Below are 26,780 nucleotides of genomic sequence, written 5' to 3'. Positions count from 1 at the left end.
CTATGGGGTTGATGATTGATATTTATGATACCGATTCCTAGGGTAGGCAATTTATTTTAGAAGCTTTGTTTGTTTTTTTTTATCCGGTATATGTGACTCTAGCAGGACTGTAAATAGCATGGCCAATCATTTCATTAGGCCTAAATGAAATAATTAGCTGGCCTGCCTGCCTACCTGCACGCACTCTGCTCATACAGTCATATTCATGAAAATTTGTTTTGGGGGACTGGCTTTGGAGGGAGGCCTGAAGGGAGGGGGTGGGATTTTTCAGTTGGATGTTTTCAAAATCTAGCTGTCTCTTGCCTCAACATGTCGATTTTACACTGTCACTTTTGTAAACAAGCAAGATACAACAAGTTAAATTAGTCATTCATCCAGAATTCAAACAACCAGAGTTACATCTGTTCCCCCTGTCACCCATCAACAGATTCTCCCAAGGATCTGAGCAGAAAGGTGGAGGACGACACCATCATCTTCACTGATGTGCAGACTGGATCCAGCGCCGTCTACCAGTGCAATGTCTCCAATGACTACGGGTACCTCCTGTCCAACGCCTTCGTCAATGTGCTCTGTAAGTTCATCGATTTGTATTAGAAAGCTGTTTTCCTTCTACATTGATTTCTGGACTGCAATAACATGGCAATAATTGCTGCTTCCTCTGCAGCGGAGCCACCCAGAGTGCTGACACAAGCCAACAAAGTCTACCAGATCATCAGAAGTCACCAGGCCCTGTTGGACTGTGCTTCCTTTGGTTCACCCATCCCTAAAATTACATGGTGAGTTAATGAAGTTCTAACAGATGCAAGTGTTGCATTATATTTCTTCAAAAGCTCAAAGCGGCTGCCTTTCTGTCTCAGGTTCAAAGACAGCCGGTCCAGCACCCTGGATGGAGAGCCTTACATCCTTCATGACAATGGGACTTTAGAGATTCCCATAGCTCAAGCCCACAATAGTGGCAAATACACCTGCGTGGCCGGGAACACACTGGGCATCTATGAGAATCACGTCTACCTGGAGGTCAAAGGTGAGAGTGTTTCCACCCTGAAGATCCTATTATTAGAAGCCAGGGAGGGCATACAGCTAGCGAATAACTCACATAGTGCTATTACAGTCTGATGTTTGTGATAAAAGCTAGTAAATTTTGGCATTAAAGTATCCAATATTTCTGTTTACTGTTACCCAAAAAGTCCAGAGTAGACTTTATTTGCAATCAAAGGGTGACATATCTGCTGACACGCTTTGACACAAAGCCTTGGTCAGAGCATCCACAGAAATAAATGGCTCATTTTGTTATTTCATCAAATACTGGCATGTTTGAATGTTAGTCACAAAGTAAGTTGTTTTTACAACATTATTTTGGTGTATTTGGTGTATTATTTTTACGGTAATCAGCATTTTCAGTATTTCATGAAAATAATAATTGCAGCCTAATATTAACCTTTGAAGTCAAGCCCTATTCCAGACACATGGTTTTATAAAATATTTGTTCACACTGATGAGACTTATTGTTTTTTTGAGTCTTTAATTACTTTTCTAAAAAACCTTTCTTCTCCCCCGTCCATCAGAGCCCACCCGAATCCTGAAGCAGCCGGATCACAAAGTAGTCCTGAGGGGCAGGTCTGTGGTGTTTGAGTGTACGGTGAAACACGACCCCTCACTCATCCCCACCATGACCTGGCTCAAAGACGATGGAGAGCTGCCTGATGATGAGAGGTCAGAGCTGTCTGCAGATGTCTAACCTGTGTTTACTCTCTCTCTGCAGTAGTTGTAATAGTTCTAGCCAGTATCAAATTAGCAATCTTACCTTTAATGAAATTGTACTGTTACGCATAGTGGTGCATGTTTGTGTCTGTTTCTTTACTAATATGGCATTCTTGTCCTGGCTTGAATGCTTATTCTTAGCTTGACTGGGGGGAAAAAAAGTGAAATATCTCTTTGTATGAATGTTTACAGATTAATCGTAGACTCAGACAGCCTCACCATCACTGATGTGACAGAGAACGATGCGGGGGAGTACACCTGCATCATGAACACCACACTGGACCATGATTCAGCCCGCGCTGTGCTCACTGTTGTTGGTATGTTCAGCTTTGCAGAAGCTCAATTTCACTGACTCACAAAACAAACTCACAAATTATTAAAGTGTTACCTCTCTCCGTCTCTGGGCTTCCCAGAGAAGTGAATCTGTCCAGTAACTTACACAACAGATTGCCTTTCAGCTTTTCAAGGTTAATTGCCTGAGAGTTTACTTAAGAGGGTCAGAGCGGATTTAGTCAGCTATCGTGTCAGCAGCATGAATATTTGATTGTTGCCTTCTTAGCGAGCCAGATAATCTTCTCTGTTGTCTTATGGCTGACTGACCACTAAACTCCCTATTTCACTCCTGCCCTCCCACCTGGTAGAGGCCATGCCAACACCTGCTGTTGTCTACGGTAAACTTGCAGCACACGTGGGCACCCAGATGTGCTCTGCTGACATGAGCTTGTTTGTTGTGACAATCAGAGCATTTTCAATTTATTCTTGTCATTTTGATTTACCAGCATTTATTTGTTGTGTTTGCAAGGTGTTTTTTTCATGTGCATTTCTTCTAAATAAATTGTATATTTTTCCATTTTGGCAAAACTCCATAAAGACTGAATTAAACCACCGATGCAAACGTTAAACTTTTAGTAGAAGGGGGAAGCAATTTCCACTCACACTTGAATGCAAAGATCATTTGTAAAGCACACATCTTTTCAAATGCACCATTTCCTCATCACTCATTTATTCCAAGCATGCATTCCACTTTATCTTTACAATTCCAAAACATGAGCTTCAATTTAACCTCTCCATTGAGCTCCAGACTTTTATTTCATGCAGAGTTGTTAAGGAAGATGCTCAGCTGAGCATCAGTCGTTTCATATGCATGATGCAGTGTCTGCATGTGTATTGTAGGGCAAGTAACATCATCAAAAGGGACATGTAAAGAAATGGAGGAGTTACTAAGGTGTGCTTGGTTAACCCAACATAATGTATGTAAGCAGATATCCTCTTTTGTTTTTGCTTCATCTTCTCGTGGCATGAACCCTTTATATTCTGTAACGGTAACTGTGTGTTGATGCTGCTGCCTGTGCTGTATCTCTGCCAGAGCGACCCGACCCCCCAACTGACCTAGAGCTGACTGACCACAAAAAGAGGAGTGTTCAGCTCACTTGGACCCCAGGGGATGAACACAACAGTCCTATTCAGAGTATGTCTTAAGTGTGTGTGTGTGTGTGTGTGTGTGTGTGTGTGTGTGCGCGCTTGTGTGTATGAGGGCATATGTATCTGTGTCAGTTTGGTTTTCTTTCTGTTTGTGATTTATGTGTTCATGCACCTTACACAAGCTGTTTGTGCTATTACGATAAGTGAAGCCGACACACGTTTTATTATATCTTCTAATGGAAAGCCTGCATTAAAAACTTGAGGTGTGTCATTTGGAAAAAGTGGGCATTTAAGAGGCAGGGTGGGTCTTAGTTAAATATGCTTTTAAGCTGCATAATAGGGACTAGAAGTCGGGATATCTTGGCCTTTGCTGTTTTGATTTTGACATTTAATAAGAAATCTGTTTCTAATGATTCTCCCAACATTATGGACGTGCAAAACTTAATTGCTGAAGTATTATGTTTTTGGCGTTTAGCTGGCTCTCCCTAGCAGCAATTCCAGATAAGTGACACAACACTTAAGTTTCCATAATTATCAGTCAACCAAAATAATAAAGTCTGCAAGGTCAGTGGAGAAAAAAACAGAGTTAAAAATCTGTCTTTTGTAGTTTCTTAGTTTGTAGTTTCTTCAATGACAGACGACAGCTACTGAGGTCAGCTGGAAATTATTGGTTACAGTAGTGTCCAATAGTGACATGTTTTAACAGCGTGAAAAAAAAACACCCATAGAAATGTCCTAAACCAATTCTGCAGCATAATCTTCTTCTCCAGTCTATTAGTATGCTGCAAACACATAATTTTGTGAAACATAGTTAAATCCACCATTGCCTTGAAGCTTCAAAGCACTGACGAAGTAGCATATTTATATACATTTTAACAAAACTTTTTTAAAAAACTAAAAAACAACCTTGAGGGCATTCATTCCAGTTATGCAAATCAACTGTCAGGCAGTGTATAAAGTGTTTTGTTATGTACAATACTTTTCTTTTTTCTATCTAAACAGAATTTCTGATCCAGTATGAAGACTCACTGCACCACCGAGGTCACTGGCACAATCTTACCGAGGTCCCTGGAACCAAGACGACAGCTCACCTCAAACTGTCACCCTACGTCCACTACACCTTCAGAGTTCTGGCCCTCAATGCCGTCAATTTCAGCCGCCCCAGCTTCCCCTCCAGGGTGTTCAAAACAGAACCTGCAGGTACAGACTTAGCAGCCTCAGCTCTTTGATTTATGTGTGTAAATGTGTATTCACATTTTAATAATAGATATATAATCAACAAATAAGCTGATATGTTCTAAATACAATTTTTTATAACTGTGAACATTTTAAAGTAAGATAGTTTATGCATCAGCTTTTGTTTAATGGGTCATTTCGGAAACAAATCAGCATGTTAATCAGTGAAAGGTTTTCCTTGGGATGATGTTTCATTTTGTCTTTATTGTTATATTTTTAGCTCCAGACGAGAACCCAACAGGTGTCCAGGGATTTGGAACAGAACATGATAATCTTGTAATCTCATGGAAGGTAATAAAGTTGTATAAGGCTATCTTTTCTAATACTGAAGCATTTACTGTTGTCCATGGAGTACCATGAAACATAAGAGTGTCCTTGCACTGTGAAGCATGGTTTTGTTATTGTCCCATCTGATGAGGTTTCCTTTGTTCTTACTTTTCTCTCTTTACTATCATCCATCAAAACCATATTCTTCATAGTGTACATTCAGTGTTTTTCTGAAAAAGGTGAAGTAATAAAAATCATGTTAACATTGAACATTTTCTCCTCTGCAGCCACTGTCAGGCCTCCAGTCTAATGGTCCCGGGCTTCACTATAAAGTGATGTGGAGGCAGAAGACGGCAAACAGTGAATGGAACACAGTGACCGTGGCTAACAACTCTAAGTTTGTTGTGTCTGGAACGCCCACATTTGTTCCTTATGAGCTAAAAGTTCAGGCTGTGAACGACTACGGAGAAGGACCTGAGCCTCCTATTGCCCACGGCCACTCAGGAGAGGACTGTGAGTTAGACTGAGTCTTATAGACCCTTAAAAAATGTTCTGTTAGATCTAGGACGATGCATTCGGCTGTGTAACCCATAACCTTTTATGTGCATAAAATGCACAAACATAAAATGTATTAAAAAATCAGCATGTTTCCTTGAGTTTAGCTGTTGTTGTTGCTGTTTATTGTACAGTGCCAGTAGCAGCTCCAGAGAATGTGCAGGCCATGGTGCTGAACAGCACTCTGGCAGAGGTACACTGGGATCCTGTGCCCTCTAAATTAATACGAGGGCATCTTAAAGGATTTAAGGTACAGTACAAAAGTCCACACAGTGTAACATGTACACCAATCTCATAAAGCACAATACACCCTTAACACTTACGGTATACAAACTGTGTCTTGTAGGTATACTACTGGAGAGAGCACAGCCTCCACAACCACAACCCTCATCATGTGGAGAATAAGATCCTGACCTTCAGTGGGAACCACAGCCACGGCATGCTGCCTGGTCTGCACCCCTTCAGTCTCTACTCTTTCAATGTCAGGGTTTTTAACGGCAAAGGAGAGGGTCCCCACAGCCCCACCCAGCAGTTTGAGACACCAGAAGGAGGTAGGAGAAGGAAAAACTCTTGCTTTATTTTTTTGTCTGTTGTATTATATCACAAATGAGAACAATACTTTATTTGTGCTGTAATTAAGTAAAGGTGCTAATTGGAACAGGCCACTGGCCTAGATGTCATATTATGAATGGTTGAAAAATACAGAATGCCAATTTTCCATGTATACCTGAAATCTGTTGGTGATGTAAAGAAAAAACAAAAATGAATATACTGATATATTCAGAAAGCTGACACTTTAGCCTTGTCTTCTCATATTGAAAAACTTGATAGTGAAAAATAAATATGCTTATATAATAGCTGATGTTGGAAAGTGGACAAGTAAATTCAGTTTTAAACTCCAGCTGATGTTCAGTTATTAATACAATAAAGGTGCTGTTGTTTGATATATATATTTGTTAGTGCTGGCTATAATCCAAATTGGGGGATTCAGGGATAAAAGTTACCTTGAACCCTTCAGACATGTTTGAACACATATACAAATACTCTGCTAGGATTATTAATTTGTGTTTTTCCACACAAAAAAATCAACAACATAATAGATAAATATTAAATGCACATCTTTTTCAAGTAGCTTCAGATTTTAAGTAGCCTCATCACACTTGTGTAAGTAAAAAAGGTTTGAACTCTGGACATACATCATTCTGCAAACGTTTCATGATTTATGTGTTTTCTGCAGTGCCGGGGGCTCCTACTTCCCTGCAAGTCACCAACTTCAACCTGGACTCCCTAACCCTTGAATGGAGTCCTCCTCATGTCCGCAATGGACGCATCACTGGCTACACCCTCAAATATCAGCCAGGTGAGGCTTTTTTAAGACCACAACTGAGCTTTTGTATCTTTACTTAATTAATGTCACCTTCCTTCATGTAGTTTGTAGTTTTGTATGTCCTCCTTTTTCATGTCTGTACTGTCACCCTGTTCAGACTCAGATTATTTAAACAGAAATAAATAAAAATAAAGATTTGACATAACCTTAGAGCATTTCAAACAAGTTATTTTGTAAAATAAATAAAATTACAGCACAAATTAACAAATCAACTTTTGTCACTCTCGCCTTCTATTCCTGAACCCTACACCTCTGTGCTCCAAATGCTTTCATTTCCACCCTTCTCATCATTGACACTCCAACCCCATCTACGACCCCCCCCCCCCCCCCCCCCCCCGCTTCATACCTCTATTCAACTTACCTCACGACTTCCCAATTTCCATCTCATTATTCTTGTCACCCATCCTCCACCCCTGTAGTCAATAACTCCTATGAGCTGGGCCCAGTGGAGGAGCTGGCCCTGGCCGCCAATGAGACCTCAGTCACTTTGTCCAACCTCAAGTACAGCACACGCTACAAGTTTTATTTGAATGCGAAAACAGTCAGGGGAGCAGGCCCAGCCATTTCTCAGGAAGCTGTCACCATCATGGACGAAGGTAAGTCAGCAAATGCAGACAACTAAATAGTGTGCATGTTTCTTCAACTAGAAAGTGAGACAAATATTTAAGGTGATTAATATGAATTATTTCCATAACTCAGAAGTGGATTCACATATGCCATTAATCAACAGGTCATATGTACAGTATGAAGTCATGCTAAATAAAAACCACAGTAAACCACACTCAGTACACAAAACGTATTTGACTATTTTGACTATTTTGACGTTTGTTTTTAGGGCTATTTAGGTTTCCCTTCTAATAAATGTAGCATTTTGTAGTTGTTGATGGTAATATGTTTTTGTAATCTTTAGGTTTTTTTTATCTATAAGTGACAGTACATTGATGGCCTGTATGAGGAAACCAGAATTAACCCCAGACGCTATCCTGATGAAGGCAAGATAGCCAATAATATAAGAATAAAGCAAGTGTGTCCATTGTCGATGGACTCACTCACAGTTACGCTCACACGGGTTTCCCCCTGCTGTGTATGCCTTCTCAAAGTTGAAAAACGTTCCTCCAAACACTGAAATGTTGTTTATTGTGAAGCATGGCATTCTGTTTATGTGTTTTCTGTAAAGTAGTGCAGAAACTAACTAGACAAAACAAGCAATTTGAAGATGTCACCTTGAATTGTGTGAAATTATGAAGCACATTTTTCACTATTTTCTGACACTTATACACTTAATGATTAATCAATTGTCTGTCAAAGTGTTCAGGAAATAAATCAATAATAAAAATAATTGTTTGCTACAGCCTAACTGTCAGTCAAAAGTCAGAACTTTGTCATGTGTTTTGTGTATGTGAGATGTTCCTCATCGTGTCTACATTATTACAGTATAATGCACACTATCTCATAGCATTATCTTTTATTTTTAGTATTTTACATAGCATGAGTACATAAGCTTTTCATCCAAGTCCGAGTTTAGTGGAACACGAGTGTGATACAGTTGCATTGTTACACAAGGTGTAACGTGACACAGCATGACCACATGAATGTCTTACTGTTACACAGATAGGGGGTGTCAGGGTCATCTCATAGTGACCCCTGTGCTCTTGTTTTTCTGTGTCCCATTTCTCTCTACAAGCTCTAATATCACAGCTTGACGGAGATGTGGGCACAGGTACCAGTGTCAGGACTGATTGATGATGATAGAACTGGTTTATAGATACAGCCAGTGGCTTCAAAACCCAATGCAAGCATGCAGTCCTCATCTTTTAGCAATTTCCTTGCGTCTGTATTTAATTCTGCGGCCCACCAGAATGCTCCGCTGAGTTCAAAGCTGGAGAAAGTTCAAAGCCACATAGATAAAGATGCTATGTGACGTGAGCCTTTTTAATGTCATGTGATAAAACTAGATGAGTCTTTCAAAGTGCTCAGCTGCTTATTTATATATTTTGACTGTGCCTTTGGCAACTGACCTCTTCTCACTTCTTCCATGGTGGCTGCTGGTGATGCTTTGCGCTGCATGGCAAGACTTTGCTTGGCATGCCAATGAACTGGGTGCACTGTGTATTATGACTTTGATGTCTGTGGTGTCTCTGCCTGTGGAAAGTGTTTGCGTCTCTTCTCTGTATGTGGTGCGGTGTTTACCTCTCTCCATGTTGTTTACAGGAAACACCCAAACCTCTCATCCCATTGCATGGTCTCCTCCACACCGTCCGCCCCACAAGGGTACAGATACTGCTGTGACCTTAGTACACAACAAATTGATTTGTTATATGATCAGCTTTGTGTATTCTTTTGAGTGTTGAAATTGCTATTGTGTAAGGCTATGAGGGTCTACATTCAGTGATGCTAAGAGCTTTTTATGGAACTATAATTAAATCAAAGCAATTAATTGTCAGTTATTGGATTGTCTTTTTATAAACAGACCAGTCTTGATGGTTGTCTTTTCTCTTGTGTGCTCAGTGCGGCCTGTGAGTCCTTTTGGGAATGTTAGCTCCTCGGTTGGAGAGGACGGGGCCCTGATCAGTTGGGAGTACTGGGGCCCGGAGAAAAACGTTTATGTAGAATACATAGTAGAAAAAAGTAAGCAAAACAACACATTATTATTATTTCTGTCAGTTCCACACATAGATGGCAAGAGTCTCCTTCATTATTGACTTGTGTAGGTGAATAAAAATATTGGCAGTCACGTTGATGCTGGCTCCTACCAACGTGGACCCAGATGTGATAAACAAGGCTGTCTGTGATTGGATTGCTAATTACCCAGTCCTGTTATTGACTGTAGTTGCGTGCATTTCCTGTGACAGTCCCGCTAGAACTTAGGTATACAAACATCATAAAAAGCAGCACAAACATTCTTGTTATGCCAATTGATTTCGACTGAAGTGCTCTCCATTATTTTTATCCACCTGCAGCGAGGATGAAAAAGACTGTGTTTTTGTAGTATGGCTCTTTCACACCTACTGTTTAATTTATCCAATTAGGCAATATCTTAATCATGGATCCAAGTAATTTAGGAAATGTTATCAAAAACGTAATCTTGTGATCATCAGTTAAAAAATCCCATTTCATATTTAGCTCATCACCACATGCATAATTTATGATGGCCCAGAGAGATCAACGCACTGCAACTTAAAAAAACACATGCATATAGACTAAACAAAAGCAAATGAAAAAAGCTATTTGACAACACCTGCAGAATTTAGAAAAACAAAAAACAAGACTAAGAGTTTATAGCCATGCTAGCGGTCAGAAAATTTTTAATTTTGACCAGATGGTGGTGCTAGTCAGTAGGATTCATCATCTGGGCACCTTGAATGTGTGTACAAAAAAACATTCAGGACAATAGATAGATATAGATTGTAGATATTTCCGTCTGGGTCTGGACTCAATGGCAGACTGACCGACTAACAGATTACTGCAAACGCTAAATACAACTAAAAACAAACAGTCACATCCAGAAACACTGCAAGTCTCACAGAACACATCAGAAATGAGTTACAAAACAGGTTTCCTGGGAACAATATATATAATGCGTTCATCACTTTTTATTATCCCCTGGAAACATATGTTGTCTTGGAGCTCATTTTCGTTGTGCAACTTGCAGCATTTCTATATGTGGTTGTTTTCTCATATTGCAGCATTCTTCATTTTTCTTAATGCTACACATGTGCTGTCAATTTGGTGAAATTCTTCTCTTCATCTTCTTGCAGTGTATTGAGCTTTCCAGACCACTGTAATAATTCATTCATAGACTACAGTGGGTTTTTTTTAGAACTCCATAATCCCATAAAAAAACAGCATTGCCCATCCCATGTCAGTAGATGTTTTTTTTTTTTCAGTAATTAGTTCCCATCTAGTCACAATCCTCTTGACCCGTTTGAAGTTGTGTTCGCTCCCTCAAACGTCCCTCTCTTCACAAACGTCCCTCCTGCAGGTGAAGGTGAAGAGGAGTGGCAGAAAGAGCTTGTGAACGGCTCTCAGAACATTATGCTGAAGGGCTTAAAGGGGGGCCTCTCCTATAGGGTGCGTTTGGTGGCCAAAGGTCACCACGACCAGCCGCTCCACCGCTCTGAGGAGCTGTTGGTCACGGTCCCAGGTGAGGCAGTTCCTAGGCGGTCACTTTCACCATGGTCCGGCCTAGCCTGGCCCTGTGTTGTGTATGGAATGTATAGTAGTTTGTGCCGTTGTGTTTTTATAATCCAGTCAAGCATGGGTTCAACAGATGTGTTGTGGTCGCTCTGTATGCCAGGCATGTACTGTAGTGATATAGAGACAGTGTGCATGATGTTGTGGTTGAAATTTGGTCAGTCCTGTAGATGTGGTAATTAGATGAAGTGGATATCATTCCCATATAAAAGTTTAATACATGTTTAGTGGTATAATATCCAACCTAATATCACCTAGTAAACCTGCGTGTACAGTATGTTTATTTGTGTGTAATCTGTGTGTGTCTGCGTGTATCTATGACTTGTCTGTGTGCACTTGTGAGAGAAAGACTGATTTCCTAAACTGTGTACTAATGTGGTTTCAACAGTCCGTTCAAGTCACCATTAGCCTAATGTAGGAGATTTCTAACTCGTCTAACATGAAAGTCTTTTTCAGTAACAGTAAGCAATCGTGATCAACTCATGAACTGAAATATCTAACAAGTAGATACTAAGAGAATGACTTGTTAAACGTGTTATATGTTTGTTTTAGCACATAATTACGAATATTTGTTTCTACTTTCCCTTCCCACTGGGAAAAGATCATCCAGTCATAAAAGTTAAGTCTTCCTCTCCTCCTCTGGACAGCTGTGGCGAGCAGACAGGTGGACATCGCCACTCAGGGATGGTTTATTGGCCTCATGTGTGCCATTGCTCTGCTCATCTTGATCCTCCTTATTATCTGCTTCATCCAGAGGAATAAGGGAGGGAAATACCCCGGTGAGTAGTAGCACATACACCACCTTGGACAAACTCATATATAAACCCGCATTTCAATGCTCTATTTGCCAACATTCAAATATGTTTCATATTTAAGATGGGATCTGAACATGGTTCAGGAATATTCGTTTGTTTTTGCACTGAAAGCAAATTAATCAGACGAAGATTCAAGCAGTGTATAGCTGCCACAATGACGAAAAGAATTGCTCGGTATATCATAACAAGAACAGCAAATTGTTCATTTTATACTGACACATATTTCTCATTAATACATGCTTATTTTGTTTTAACAAGACACTTGTTAAAACAAAATAACAACATAATCTTGTTATATTCTGAGACTTTCTTGTCAGTATATCTTGGGTGCATACAAAAAATGCTTGACATGTCTAATTAAAACAATAAACATTTCTCTTTAAAAGAATGAATCTATTATGAAATAAACAGAGAAGATTTCACTGAGATATGTTTGATTATTATGTATGTAGTAATAACAAAAAAAGTTATAACAAGAAAAATATATTTTTATGTGTGATAATAATTTTTTCTTATGGTAGCAGCAATAAGCTGTTGTAGCTTTTAGTCACTGTGAATAATGAGCTACTATGAACATGTGGAAAATAAAAACAACTTTAAACACTCTTCCATACTATATGCAATATTATACATACACCCTTGCGATTGTCGCTGTACTTTATAAGCTGGTTTGTCTAAAATGCTTCCTCTTTTCACACTAGTCAAAGAGAAGGAGGACGCACACACAGACCCAGAGTTTCAGCCCATGAAAGACGATGACTGTACCTTTGGGGAATACAGGTGAGAGAAAGTGCTCCGGTCTCTGGAGCCCCCAGAGTCTATTTTACCCATCAACCCCTGCCCCATCCCTGCTTTCCGCCCAGATCTGCTCTCTCTGGCTGGAGCTCTGCACTCCTCCCTCTTCTCAACCCTTACAGCTGACCAATAACTGACCCAGGATCACCAATAACAGAAATTGAAAACAAGAAGAAGAAGTGCCCCTCATCTGAACTTCTACCGCCGTGAAGCACAATATATATTTTTTTCTGGGTTCTGGGATGTCCTGGATGCTACTTGCTATCTGACTCTGTTGTGTGCGTATGACATTGTGGTGTCATTTGAGAAGCAGGGTTCTTCAGATTCAAGGGATTTAGGGTTTTGGGTGTTTTAAAACTTTAAATAAGACTGTCAGGAAAAAATATATAAGCTAGATTCATTTGCAAAACATCCTAAATCTAATCCCATTCCAACTAATAAGCTACTCATATACATCCTGTGTACAGTATATATAGTATTAACACTTTGCCTAGTGTATTGCTACTTACATACACAACCCTGATAGGATTGAAAATCAATGTAATGAGCATTCCTGCTAATTTACAGCAGTTATCCAGCAATGCTTGTTAGCATCCCCTTTCTAGGCTGCTTCTTCAATCGCACGCAGAATAAAGAAAAACAAAGCACTTTACTTCTGTATAGCTAGCCTTTTTGAATTGTTTTTTATAAGTCAATTTATAAGATGGTCTTGCTTTTATATTTTATATTCCTTTTTGTATTATATTATGTATACATAAATCTGTTCTATGGATTTTATGCTGTGATAAATACATATCGATATACAGTATATATATAATATGTGATATGCATGGTGTGAAGATCTCATATATGAAAAGTTGCTCCAGGCAATAATGTGATGAATGAAATTATTGTTCATATATAGATATACAGTATATAGATGCATATGGATCTTATATGAAATTATCAGCATGTTCGAGGGAAGCATCACTGAGTGTACAAGAGCTGGTTAATGCTGTTTATAAAAGACCAATAGCCATTCTTTAATAGTTATAATTTATAAAGGATAAGGCTGGTGATATTCTACATTTTTATTATTGTCGAGAAATTCTTTAAATAGACCAAAACCAGCAATGTGTTACTCTGTCCCTCAATACTTGCCGGCTTCTCCAATTCTGACCATGTTCATTGTAGTGAAGGAAACGTCTTCCTCTGCGATGTGGCTCATTCATTTGTTTTTAATTTTGGACAATAATGGACACTTTTGTACAATTTTGTACATGTTCATGGCATTTGTTGACAACAAGAAAAATGTAGAATATCATGAGAGACCTATTTACACTGAAAAGGAATTTCTCCAGTGGACAATGACTCAAAGACTACAGTAAATAATTAATCACAAGGCAAAGTGTACAAACATTATAGTGCCTTTGTGAGAGTATACTTAATATCCATGCTGTTTCATTCAAGTTCAGCTGGAATCTTACAGTATGTCAATAAAGGCATAACTTAACTCAACTCAGCTGTTCTTGTTTAACTGCAGGAGGGCATACTGTAAGTTCAGACTATACATGCACATGGCATATGTGCCTGTTAAAGTGCCACATGAGACGTGTGTCAAGTGCGTGCATAGTGTAATCATTCCTAGGAGTGGCTGTTGTGTTGTGTGGGATCTCAGGTGGATCTCATCATCTGATCGCAGGAGTGTAGGTCTCAGGAAAGGTAAGGGTGATGATGGTGTGTGGGGGTGGGAGTTGAGAGTCATTGTTCTGTAAATCTAGCATGTGAGGAGGGTGAGTGTATAGTCGAGTCACCGTGGAGAAAAATGCTCGCTGGCCCAGGTTCTTTTCACGGCTGTCATCAAGTTTAACATTTGGTCATAAAGCCTTCATCATGTCCAGTCCATAGACAAGTCGTTTAAGGCATTCATCTGTAGCTTTAGTGTGGTACTTTTATCCATGAAAATGCTTTTGCTTACTTATTATCTATCCTGTTTAAATTCTAAAAACATTTCAGCATTATGAGGGCTTTGTGATCTTTATATCATTAATGTTCAACTCATGTATGTGGAATGTTTTCGCTTATCGGATATCCAAAGAAAACTTTCTTTGCCGATTTTTCATGCATTTTGCAAACTTGTGATTATCACCATGCTTGCTTTGGGGGGGATGTTTGGCTGAAACCTTGCTTTCCAAGTTTTTTTCACATCATTGCGTTGGATTTTCTGTTTTTCATCACAACTTCTGTCTTGGGTGGGGAGGTGAGGGGGTGCATTTGTCAAACAACACATTTACCACTTCATATTTGGTTTCAGGGGGAATTTGAACAGAGTCTAATTGCTTGAGCTTTATTCCCCTGTTGCCTGATGGAAACCAACTAATCATTCATAGCTACCGTTTTTTAGACATGGAGCAAGCCAAATTCAAATTTGCTTCTTGTGCAGTGGGCAGGAATGTTCACTATTAAAGTGCATTATTAAAATGAACATTCCTGTAAAGACTTTTTTAAATCTGGAAACCATTACCAATTAAACTTACAGTACATTGTGGTAAAAGTGACTATCTGCAGTTCAGGGCTCCATCTAAAAAAGTCATCGCTAATGTCCTTGTTGCATCTGTCACATCATCTCACCTGTAACACCTGCATGTTATTTTCTCCTTCAGTGACAATGAGGACCATAAACCATTAAAAGGGAGCCGCACGCCGTCTAATGGGACAGTTAAGAGAGGCGACAGTGACGACAGTTTAGTTGACTACGGGGAAGGAGGAGACGGACAGTTCAACGAGGATGGCTCGTTTATCGGCCAGTATAGTGGAAAGAGTGTCAGCAGGGACACTGCTGAGGGCCATGAGAGCTCGGAGGCCCCATCCCCTATTAATGCCATGAACTCCTTGAACTCATTTGTGTAGCCATTCAGTCCTCACTGAACAGTGTGAGATGCTGCTCAATTCCCCACATCTCTTTTAGAGGGCTGTTCCAACATCGCATGGCTTTATGATCACATCCCCATCCCCAGTGGCACACATGAAATACAGACATCTCAAAGACATTTTTGTTTTCACTTGGAAATCTTTATGGAGAGGCTTGGAAACCTGTGGTTCATTGTATCTTAAGCAGCATTTAGGGAGAAAGTAGCTCAACCAGATATTTGATTTTAACAATGCATGAAATACCTGATATGACCTAAATCCATATATTAATTAACACTTTGATATTAACAAGTGTTGCATTCTTACCACGGATCTCTTATAGACTATGCAGTGCTCGTCTAAACTATTTGTTTTTGTCATTGGTTATCATACTATCATACTATGTTCATATAGCAATCAGTGTCTACAGTAAATTACTATTACTCCATGTATTTTTTTCCAACTCAGAAACTTGTACAGTAATCTGTATTTAAGAAATGTAATTTCCTCTTGTAATTCCATCATGCATTTATAGTGCACAAGGCAGATCATGTACAGTGTGTATATATATAAAGTGAATTTTCCGTAATCTGAATTTTAGGAGCAGCGCACGCAGCATGCTTGAGATTGCTGCATTGATACATCCTCATCTGTCACCACACTTTTGAATGATCCAACTGAACCTATTAAGGAGGAAGCTGCAATGCTGCATGGCTTGCGATATGACCTCATAACCTCTGCCCTGCATGTAACCCCCCTCTTACTGAGCTTGATCTGAAGGCCAGTGGGAAATACTGAGGGTATAACAGCTCGCCTCAGTCCCTGCAGTGGTCCTTCAGCAGGTAGTGCCTTTTCTTCAAAACAACGATTCACTTTTGAAGTCTCTTTCCAGAGTTCGGTAATGGAAAAGATAAGCTTAAGAAGACGAATATGTGGAGGGAGGAGTAATTAATAAACTCATGTCATCTTTTTCTTTTTTTAATTGAAATCTCCCATTGCCTTGAAAAACAGGACTGGCTTTGATTCCTCCAAGAAGCTAAGCCCACCCACTTTGGATCAGACTAAAACATCAAACCCATGTCTGGTGCATATTCTGCAGTTATTATGTACAGTACCTGATTGTATTTCTGCAGTATATGAATTTATGGATATCTGTGAGCATGTGTGTGTGTGTGTGTGTGTGTGTGTGTGTGTGTGTGTGTGTGCGCTGACACAATACATTATTCAATTCCTATTAGGCAAAATGTGTTCACTTGTACTAACTAAACTTGAGGGCCTTTGGATGGGATCAAGATTTCTTTTCTCTTAACTTGCATCAAGTTTTTTTTTTAAAAACGTGTAGAATATTTGTTGAAATTGTAAATACCTAAATTGATTGTACAGGGACAAGCAGCTTATAAGGCAGCCGAAGAGGCAATGTTGTGCATGATATGGTTTAACTTGTTGATAGGAACTGTATTGAATATAGAGTACTTGTAGAGAATATATAAATATTCTTTTTTTTTCTTGCTGTGCACAGTGTACATTGTACTGTAACTAACTGGACAGAAAACTGCATATAAATTTGAATTCTGATTGTTTCCAGATTTGCTTGTCAGCGAGTAAAATAACTGGTATTGTACAACAACATGCAGGATATCGCGACAATATAATTTTTAATTTTAATATTATTCGCATTTGTATTGGTTCTACGCAATCCCAATATACTGCCAAAACAATGCATTTTTCTGACAGTATTTCAAATGGTTTTGTATTTAAGAACAGATTTGTACTAACATATACTTTCCTTGTCTCTATTTAAGTTTCTCCTTTTAGTGCAAGTATGAAATTCAAGCTACTGGAAATATAATGAATGAATAAAAAATTATCTGCTTTAATTTCCATTTTCAGACTCTTCACTCAAAACATCATTGCCCCCTCTCGAAATGAGTGATGCTCTGAATAGCGTTAGATTCAATGAGTCATATAAACCCTGTTATTCAGTCTGTGCATTCTAGGTGCTACATAATGCTGCCAAAAATGGTTCATTACATAACAAAAATGATACTGCACAATAAACATGTGCCAGTTTAGTATTCTACCCTCCAGCCAGTTCTACAACCACAGAAATGAGAAATGAATAAAAAAAATTGCACCATTACAGCAACAACAAATACTGTGTGCTGTATGTTGTTGTGTTCATGGGCATGGGGCCTGTATGTGTGTTGTGGTGGAAGAAGTAAGTCAAGTCATTTCAATTTTATTTGCAATATCACAAATCACAATTTTTTTTCAAGTGGCTTTTCATAGACTCAGATCCTTTAAGTATCCAAGCAACAATTTGAAAATTACTACTTAAGTAAATATACAGAAGTTACATGAAGAAGTTAAGTGCACTTGAAATGAAAATACCCATTCTTAAATATTTGCACCTGTGACTGACATATAATTAATATATTATATATACTTTTAATGCCTGAATACACAAGCAGCATTTTAATGTTGTAGCTGGTTGAGGTAAAGTTAAGTGTATTTCTTTATAAACAGTTACTTTGGTCCTGTGGTTCCCAACCTGGGGCTCACACCCCCTCCAAAGTGTCACAAGATAAAACTGAGAATATTATCTACTCTTTTTTAGTTTTACTTCTTTGGGTTGAAAATAATCATTGAAACAAACTCATTGAGAAGTTTAGAGGGGTAATCTCTTTGGTAAAACTAATAAGAACTCATAGACATCTAAAACGTGACAGGGAGCCCCACACAAACCAAAAAAGTAGAGCTACATGGATAGGAAGGAAATTATGCCAAACAAACATCAGATTTCAGCCATCAAAAACTTGATTGCAGGAGTAGGTACATACTCTGATTCTAGATACACATACAAATATACACTGAACAGTAACACCACCATGTACAGTGAGCAGAAGCTGAGGGCTGTGTAAGTATAGGTGCCTACACCTGCTTCGGTCTGCTTAGTGTGAAGCGGCTATGGAAGGGCCTTATGGAACACAACAGTTGGGCTCCATCTTTTTGGCGCTCACTTCCACTTCCATTACAGTCATATTGTCAGGGTAATAGCGAGAGAGCAGCCCACCATCTGGTGCATTATCACACTGCAATGGTGTCAGGAAGCACGGAAGTCTGGTATCTAGTGTCTTGGAAATACTTTCTCTCCCTCTGGCAAGGACTCTTTGCCTTCTGTTCATTCAGGTACACTAATTCCTTTTCCTCGGTAAAGTTGTTTGGGGATATTTCACAGGATTGTTTGCAGTTAATAACAGCAGTGATTGAAAGTGGATTGCTGCTTCGCATATTTATGAATTGGGGTTTATGATTTTTTTTTCTCCCAAAATTAAGCCAAAGTTTTTATGAAGGATGAATGCATCAGTGTGAACTGCAGCTGGTGGGAATTATGTCCATATTATTTCAAACAAAATAAATGACTCTCACTCTCAGCATCAATGATCTCAAAGACCTGGTGACCTTTAGCCACAAGATGATGATTCATCATATATATATATATATATATTTTTTTTTTTCCTCTTGACTTTACTGCCACCTAGTGATATGATGCAATTACACCGATGGCTGAAATAAGTAACAGGCTTTTAAACACTGAATAGAAAATGTCACGCAAGGCACATGAATTGAACTGTCAATAAAATTAGTTTACTGACATTTTTTACCAGTATGAAATTTCAAAGAGACAACAATAATAATATCTTATGTTGAGGCCACAGTTGGACCATGCTGTAAAATATTGTATCAAAATCACAATATTCTGAATTACGGTACCTTACATTTCATATGACAGTCTGTAAGCCAATGAATGTGTGCACTCTGTTGACATCCCTAGTCATCAATTACAAAGGCTCCCTGTAAGAGGCTTAGCTATTTTTTTCATGGCAGCAGAATCTCATTATTTGTCTGTCGATTAGTGATCATTGCTACCAAACAAGCAGCTGCCCCATTACCCTTCTGAACTCCACCCCCCCCCCCCCCCCCCCCCCCTTCCTGCCGCTCCACTCCAACCCCTCCCTTCGTCCACTTATTCATCATCCAATCCTCAGTGGATCCATTCTGTGTCGGCTGTTCGTCTGCCATAGCATCCATTAACCATTCCCACCTCCTCTGTGTCCAGCTCCTTGATTTACTGCTGAGCGGAAAGCCTGGTTTGAATTGATCTATAGCTGGTTTAGCTCCAGTCTGCTTTCAGTGGGAAAAGATCAGTACATTGTCTCATAGTCCTGTTTCCAAACAACCTGCGAGCTTTAAAGTGCATCATTTGCAGACTGAAGTGAAGGATGTGATCTTTCACCATCTACAAGCTTCCCAAAAAGACATTATACAGAATAAAGGATATCAAAGGCAGGTATTTGAAAAACACAATCATTTTGTTTCTGATATTTTTATATTTTTATTAGTGTGCGCGGAGCTTCAGGGCATCTGTTCCTTTGTATCAGTATGTAAATGTGCCCTTTTCTGATGCTTTGAGAGCTGAGGAGGATAATTGTTTATGATTACTGTGTGACATTTCCATATGGCTGATGAACTGCTTGCCAACACACACACTCACTGATACACACACACACACACACACACACAAAATCACACACATACCTGTCAAGACCAAGCTGTTTGGAACCTGAATGGTAGGTTTGGATTGCCTGAAATTGAAAACCCCAACTGTTGGAGGGAAATCACCCCTTCCAGTGTAACAGCGTAATTTCTTCATCAGTGTTTCTATCAACCCAAGTAGGCTGTTTCCCCTGGAGGGGGGCTGATATGATGGCAGATATCATTACACTCCAGTTGGATGGATGCTACATAAAGTGAGACTGCTTTGTTCCATTGATCTGATGCTCTCTATCAAACCTCACCCCCCTATTTTTTTTATCATGATAGCACCAGAATTATATTTCCACACCCTGATTCCTATTCCCCATACACCCCTCTCCATGTCCCATGTGTATTTTGGTGGGTGGGTGGTGGTGGTGGTGGTGGTGGGGGGTGGGGGGGGTATTACTCATGTTTCATTGGGGCTAAATCATGTTTACCCTTACCCCTCCTTCCTCTTCCTCCTCTACATCCCTCCCTCCCTCCTCTGCCAGGCAGATAGATGACAGCCACCAATTCTTTCCTCCAGACAGCAGGGTGTTTGCTGTTCCTCTTATCCACCCCAGAGACCAGCCTTGTAACACTGTTATTCACCGGCAGGCTCTGTCTCTATTTGCACTGCCATGTTGTAAGAGGAACAAAAGTGTTTGTCTGGGGGTTGAATACACCTAGATCTTGGATAACCAGCGGACAAAATAATATCCTTTTGGGCCCTGTATTATGCTGCGCTATTTGAATGTCATGAATTTCCTCTGTGTTACTGACTTCCTTTGGCTTGGCTATTTTCTGTGGAGCGACATATTTTTTTAATAAATCCCTGAATCTGAAAATAATGTCTTTTTTGTGTATTAACAGCAAGGAAACAACGTTTTTTTGATGAAAAGTCTGAATATTAACAACAGCCTTAGGGAACAAAGCAGCAAAACTCAACTTGATATAGAGCTACAACCTTCATGTGAAGTCAGTTTCTGATCACATTAAAGGGAATTTCTTTGATATGTTCACCCAAATTCATCTAAGGGGGCTAAGTCCTTCAATTAATTCTATGCTGCTCTGTCTCAAAGATCCCTGCATTATTTATGGGCCGCCGCCACAGCAGATTATTATTTGCTGTGTGGTGTTTACATCCAAGATTTAAATCTAATCCCAGGGGACTGAGATGGTCTCATGTTTGGACTGACACAAGGGCAAGGCCTTGTAATTAGTAGAGGTGCCCTTTTGATATGTGCCTGATGAAAAACAGGCTGTCAGTTAACATGCAGACAGCAGTCACGCTCATTTCTCATCTACCCCTGGTGGTGTCTAGTCATGCAAATAGATTTATCTGCTCGTGTTTTGACATTTCTGGCTCTGAAACTTTTGCTGCTGCCCCAAACAATGGAAGGAAATTAAGTTTGTGGTGCTCGAAGCACCGGAAAATACAGTTTAATTAATTCTGATAACAACCAAACTTACGTAACGTAAGATCTTTTGGCCCCAATTAGCATTTACTTTTATGACTGTACATTACTTTGCGGTTGACTCATCAACTCCCTTATCAGGCATTTACAGCAACACAGCTGTGATAAACTCACTGTAACTCCCTGCTCAGCACCAAATGCCAACAAAGTTAGCAAAAGAATAGTAAACAAATTCGAGCCTTAATCAAAATATGCAGAGGCTATATATTTCAGAAGTTGGTGGAGACTACACTGAAGAGTTCAAAGGAGAGTGAATATTGGACTTTGTCAGGTGGCCAGAAGGACGACTTCAAATGAACACTAACATTAACATCACTGGTCTGCTGGATTTTACAGTAACTTAGGAAAGAACGACTATTTGTTAATATATGTTGAGGCTTTGTAGCTTGTTTTATACTTTTTTAGGGCAGACAAATGGATTCAGATTTTAATTTAGTTAGTCATTTCTACTAAAATTAGCCTACTACTATAAATGAATAATGTTGATAGCTAACGTTAATGTTAATGCTAGCTAGCCACCTTACTTACCAATAGCCAATAGCCTAACATTACCTGAGCTAAAAATAATTTGACCTAGTTAGCTAACAGTGCTATCAACTTTCAGCAACGTTAAGCTAATGCTAATTTAATTATTTGAAGTAGTTGAGTAGCTATAGTGGGAGTCAGTGCATGCAGACTTTAATATAACATTGCCTGATGACTTTCCACTTTCCACTAAGTAAATGCCTTATTTTTCATAAATCTGCCTCAAAATGTTCATATTATTTAACAAATTAGTATAAAATAATTAAATTTAATCTTTAACAGTCTGAAGTTACTGTATGAGCCAGTTAAGCTCACATACTAAGGACAAGTTAGGTAACGTTAACGTTAATGTTAATTTATTAATTCATAGTAAATGTGTAGACTGACATGTATTAAAGGTTTTTATTATGAATAACCTTTTAAAAAATGTTTATCAGGTCATCCTCGTATGCTGTGGGAACCCTTCATTGAGCTCAGGAGGAACCCGGACCCCACTGTGGGAGCCACAGTGCTCCACGTTCCTGTGGAACAAGCAGGTCTAGCGCCCCCCTAAGTTGACAGTCACAACCCTTCATCCAATCCACGGGGACAGGACCGCTGCTCTGTCAGTTTCTTTCCCTGCTCTTGAGCGCCCGCCGATGCGGTGCTGAGCAGGCGTGAGCATCGTGAAGGACACAGGGACGGAAGCATTGGCCCTCTACGGAAGGTAAGGACATGGGGTCGGCTTGGTAAATGTAGTGAAAACAGATTGTTTGACATTATTTCAAGAGAAGCCGGGCGCTGCATTTTGACAGCCGGGGAATCAGTGTTGTTTACAACAGATTGAGTGGGATGCACGAACGGGATGGAGCTTATCCAGCCCTCCGCATTGCAGACTTGTTAACGATTTGGATACGAATAAACTGCATTTTGCATTTGTGTGTCGTAGTGACAGATGCAGAAGGATACCGTGTGTGCAATATCTGACATATCTTGGCATGGTGGGGATGATGCTGATCTGCAGCATATCCTGGCATGCACATGCCCTCCCAAAAACTGTCGATGCACAGAGCAGATGTTGTGATGTATTTCAGCGCTTTATAGCACATCTGCTTAAAAATAATAAGTCCGACTATTGAAGTCAGAATCAATTTGACCACGCCGGAGGCCATAGCCAAATAGCGCCGCACATATGGATGATTCAAACTGCCGCCTGCCTTACAGCCAAGAGATTAGGAAGCACCCGACGACTGTAAACACTTTCATCTGGGGTGGAACTAAAACGCATGTCCCTGAATGTGCCGATTGATTGAGTCATATTGTTCATCTCTGTCATCTTTTCTGGTAGATTGAGCCGTACAGCTTAGTAATGGCCCATTGCAGGGTTATTCTGCCAGGATGTCAGGTGCTGGAGAAGGAGTCATGGGCGCGTCCTGACTCACCAGTCAAGACTTCAGTGGAGAGAAACGGTCTATGCTACTACATGTTGCCAAAGTAAGGTATAGGGACTTTCCAAGAGAAATTTCAGAGTTGGTCTTCATCATTTTGCTATGTGATGGAAGAGGAACATTTGTATCTTAAATCACTAATTTGTGACATCATGAAAAGGGATGATGGAGGTTTCAGTCACTGTGATTAGAATCTCACACAAATCATGCAGCTATGCACTGATTCATAGGCAATTACAAAAATCACAGATGAGTTTTAAAATATTACATAATAGCTATTTTGTATCTGTGTGTGTGTGTGTGTGTGTGTGTGTGTGTGTGTGGGGGGGAGGGGGTAGTTAAGAACGCTTGATCTCGGTTAATAGTTGCTGTGGCTCTGGTTACTGTGAATAAGCTGCATGGTCTGTCTAATGGTTGCTAACCTGACCCCTTCATCACATAATGGGTTGACATCTAAATAAACACGGTTATAGTTTTCATAAAGCTGTTTAATAATTGCTTCAGTGCATGTATCCTTTAAACCAGATGGAAACTTTCCTTTGTGGTCTAATAATTGCAATTGATGATGTAATAAATTACACCAAACTAGAAGGGAATTGTGACATCTAATGGACCTCTTTTATTATTGTAATATCGTATATTATATTTTATGTAGTATTGGTCTCTGATTAAGTTATTTATAGGTTTATAAACAGGATAACCTGTAGTTCTTTCCTTTAACATCTAACTGTGGGGCTCGTGTCTCCACACCTGTTACTTGTTAGAGATTTTTGCTCCTCCACTATAAAAATGTGTGTATTTTCAGCAAATCAATTGATAAATGGCGGATCAGTTTCAGCTCCTGGACACTGTACACCTAAATGTTTTTGACCCAGATTTTCATTTCGGCTTTATTTGCCATTCAGTGCCATTTGTGAGATTCCTTACTGTGTGTTTGTCCTGACTGAATCAGAGCCATAAATGTGCCCTGAAATGTCAGAAGTATTCCTTGGCCGTCTGTCAGGTGCAGCACTTTATGAATCTTGTAAGCTTGACTGCTGCTAATGCATCCTGGGCTGCCCTGTGTACACCCTGGGGACAGACCCTCTCCTTCATGCTAGGCTAATGAATTTACTCTGCTCAGAAGTAGGCTAACCTACTACGTGCGAGGCATCGTCTTACATTTTTACCCCCCGTCGCTCGACAACGAAATATGTCACAATATAGATTTTTGAATTCACATTGGCTGTAGTGGCCTGCAGAGTCTGCATGACGAGGAACTTTACATAACACAGTACCCTGCAAGATATGGCTGTTCTGTCATGCATTTCAAGGCTACAGCCACAGCCGCCATTAGTGTCACAGTCAAGTGACTCGACATAAACGTGAGCTTACTTCTCCTTTGGTTTGAAGCTGCAGTCACACACGTCTGCCATGTATTGAGGTGGACAGGCTAACCTCACCTGAGGCAGAAAATAGAGCTGTCTTCCACCTCTCCATCTCCACTTCACTTCAGTCAGGATGTGACTTACGAACATGAGTATGAGGGTGAGAGAGATTGCTTTTACTCATCTGGTGTGGGTTTTTCTTACTGCAAATCTGTCCAGTGCATGACAGGTTTTTGTTGTATTCAGCAAGACAGTGATTTTTTCCATTTCCCATATCATTAAAACATTAATGTCTCTATTCAGCGGCATGGTTTAGGTGCTCAAAGCAGACTTTGGATGTTTGCCATCTAAGATTAAGGTAATTTTAGAGAGTTTTTGGAGATTAGATTTGTTTCCAGATGTCCTTCTGAGCACTGGGCGACAAATTCTTGGGCAAAGATTCAAAGCATTAGCTAAAGCGAAGAAGATAGATTTTGCGTGTGATTTTGAAAAGACTCTAAACTGATTGGCAGCGTTGGCATTTGGCAGCAACAGGGCTGGTTTGTTAAGCGCTGCTTGTTCTGTCACACTGAATGCAGTGTCAGTCGCGCTGGAGGGAATATGTCCTGTAAATATGTTTCATTTATAAAGCGAAGCACAAGGAGAGGATATGGGAAGACGAAGCAGCCTATCGCAACTGAGCATTTGTGTGCAGAAACACACACTCACTCACAACCGCCTGCCTTTATTGCCACAAATGTCTCCACTGCCTGCACAAGTGCTTCTCTCTGTCCTGCTGACAAAACATGTGATGCTCTCGTCTTGATGCTTCCTTTAGATTGCTCAGCAAATGTACTCACTGGCGATCAATAGCGAGATCCACTAATGGTACGGCAGTGAGGCAGAGACATGACGTCTTCTGTGTTTGCCTGGAGACAGACCTCTCCTCTGTTCATGGCTGAGGAGGAGAAAGGGCCTCAGTCCCCATCTGCCATCTTTGGCTGTCTGAATACAGTTTGCACTAGGCCTGCCATTGATTCTCCTCCCACTGTGGACAGCTCCCTGCTCTCTGCATGCACGTGACCCTATACATCCTATGTGTAGAGAGCAGGCTAAGTGGGAAAAACTCATAGGCACAGAGCACATTTGTATCCCACTTGTTGATTATCCATCTGATGTGTGCAATGTTAGACTAAGCTGGACTAAAGGAGTTTTCATTTTTAAAAAATTTCATTTCATTTTTTTATAAAGACAACACACATTAATCAACATTACTGTAAATGTGCCAGTGTTAGCCAGCTGGCTAATATTCAACTGCAGTGCGGCAGGGGCTGCTTTGTTAAAGGTCACTTCCTGTTGCCAGCAGGTGGCGCTATGACTATGGGTGAATGTCGGCATGTACATGTGTTCAGGGCGGGACTCTCATCGTACATGTACAGTTTGATGCAGATGTGAGTATATACACTTCCTGTGTCATGGCGAAGAGATCTTGATCTTTGACGCCACGCCACGGACACGCCCATTGACGAAAACTCACAGATAGCACAACTTTTCATCGTCAATGCCTTTAGAAGGCACGCAGAAATTTGAAGTCGATCCGACCAAATCCCTAGGAGGAGTTCGTTAAAGTATGGAGTGTGTAAATCATCCAAAAATGAAAGTAAAATTCAAAATGGCTGACTTCCTGTTGAGTTTAGGGTATGGGTTCTTGAGGCTTTTTCGTGTGTCTTGATATGATACATGTCCCCTGAAAATTTCATACATGTAGGTTGAACGTTTGTAGGTGGCGCTAGCGAGCCAATTTGCCACGCCCATGCGCGAAACTCATAAAATACGTAATTTTTCACCACTTCTGACATGTGTGCAACATTTGGTGACTTTTCAAGCATGTTTAGGCCCCCAAAATTGAGCTTACTTTGCATAAAAAAATAAAATAAAATAAAAAATAATCCTTACAATTTCAATAGGGACCTCGCACGGTTCGTGCTCGGGCCCTAATAATACAATAACAACAAACCCCGTAATGACAAAGATAGATGCAAACAACACGATGCAACAATGCACAACCTACTTTTGATACAACAATACACACTACACATAAGTAA

The 26,780-nt window shown here is 40.0% G+C and overlaps 2 protein-coding genes across 16 annotated transcripts in view; both read left to right on the top strand.

Moving 5' to 3' along the window:
- The window catches only part of LOC119894232 (neuronal cell adhesion molecule-like), a 76,665-nt gene extending 59,470 nt beyond the window's left edge, over window positions 1–17,195 (top strand). For 3 of the 14 annotated variants that reach the window (XM_038706860.1, XM_038706859.1, XM_038706864.1), the window contains 20 exons: window positions 428–571; window positions 665–776; window positions 858–1,024; window positions 1,566–1,713; window positions 1,954–2,078; window positions 2,403–2,432; window positions 3,128–3,229; window positions 4,186–4,383; window positions 4,640–4,710; window positions 4,974–5,199; window positions 5,376–5,491; window positions 5,588–5,792; window positions 6,479–6,601; window positions 7,048–7,224; window positions 8,840–8,899; window positions 9,137–9,256; window positions 10,611–10,772; window positions 11,470–11,601; window positions 12,339–12,417; window positions 15,075–17,195. In XM_038706860.1, the coding sequence (XP_038562788.1) occupies window positions 428–571; window positions 665–776; window positions 858–1,024; window positions 1,566–1,713; window positions 1,954–2,078; window positions 2,403–2,432; window positions 3,128–3,229; window positions 4,186–4,383; window positions 4,640–4,710; window positions 4,974–5,199; window positions 5,376–5,491; window positions 5,588–5,792; window positions 6,479–6,601; window positions 7,048–7,224; window positions 8,840–8,899; window positions 9,137–9,256; window positions 10,611–10,772; window positions 11,470–11,601; window positions 12,339–12,417; window positions 15,075–15,321 (2,744 nt within the window). In that variant the 3' untranslated portion in view covers window positions 15,322–17,195. The remainder of the gene's footprint in view (window positions 1–427; window positions 572–664; window positions 777–857; window positions 1,025–1,565; window positions 1,714–1,953; window positions 2,079–2,402; window positions 2,433–3,127; window positions 3,230–4,185; window positions 4,384–4,639; window positions 4,711–4,973; window positions 5,200–5,375; window positions 5,492–5,587; window positions 5,793–6,478; window positions 6,602–7,047; window positions 7,225–8,839; window positions 8,900–9,136; window positions 9,257–10,610; window positions 10,773–11,469; window positions 11,602–12,338; window positions 12,418–15,074) is intronic. The other 11 variants (XM_038706866.1, XM_038706863.1, XM_038706861.1 and 8 more) reach the window with 6 other exon arrangements.
- A 5,165-nt stretch (window positions 17,196–22,360) lies between these two features.
- LOC119893948 (contactin-1a-like) overlaps window positions 22,361–26,780 on the top strand; it is a 69,444-nt gene continuing 65,024 nt past the window's right edge. The window contains exons 1-2 of one of the 2 annotated variants that reach the window (XM_038706369.1): window positions 22,361–22,608; window positions 23,230–23,375. The gene's annotated coding sequence lies outside the window, so the exon portion shown is untranslated. The remainder of the gene's footprint in view (window positions 22,609–23,229; window positions 23,376–26,780) is intronic. The other variant, XM_038706367.1, reaches the window with a different exon arrangement.

This window comes from Micropterus salmoides, unplaced genomic scaffold, assembly GCF_014851395.1.
Source record: "Micropterus salmoides isolate LMB-PRFRI ecotype aquatic unplaced genomic scaffold, ASM1485139v1 Ms_hic_scaffold_8, whole genome shotgun sequence".
NCBI classification, from domain to species: domain Eukaryota; kingdom Metazoa; phylum Chordata; class Actinopteri; order Centrarchiformes; family Centrarchidae; genus Micropterus; species Micropterus salmoides.
This window is presented reverse-complemented; position numbering and strand designations above follow the sequence as displayed.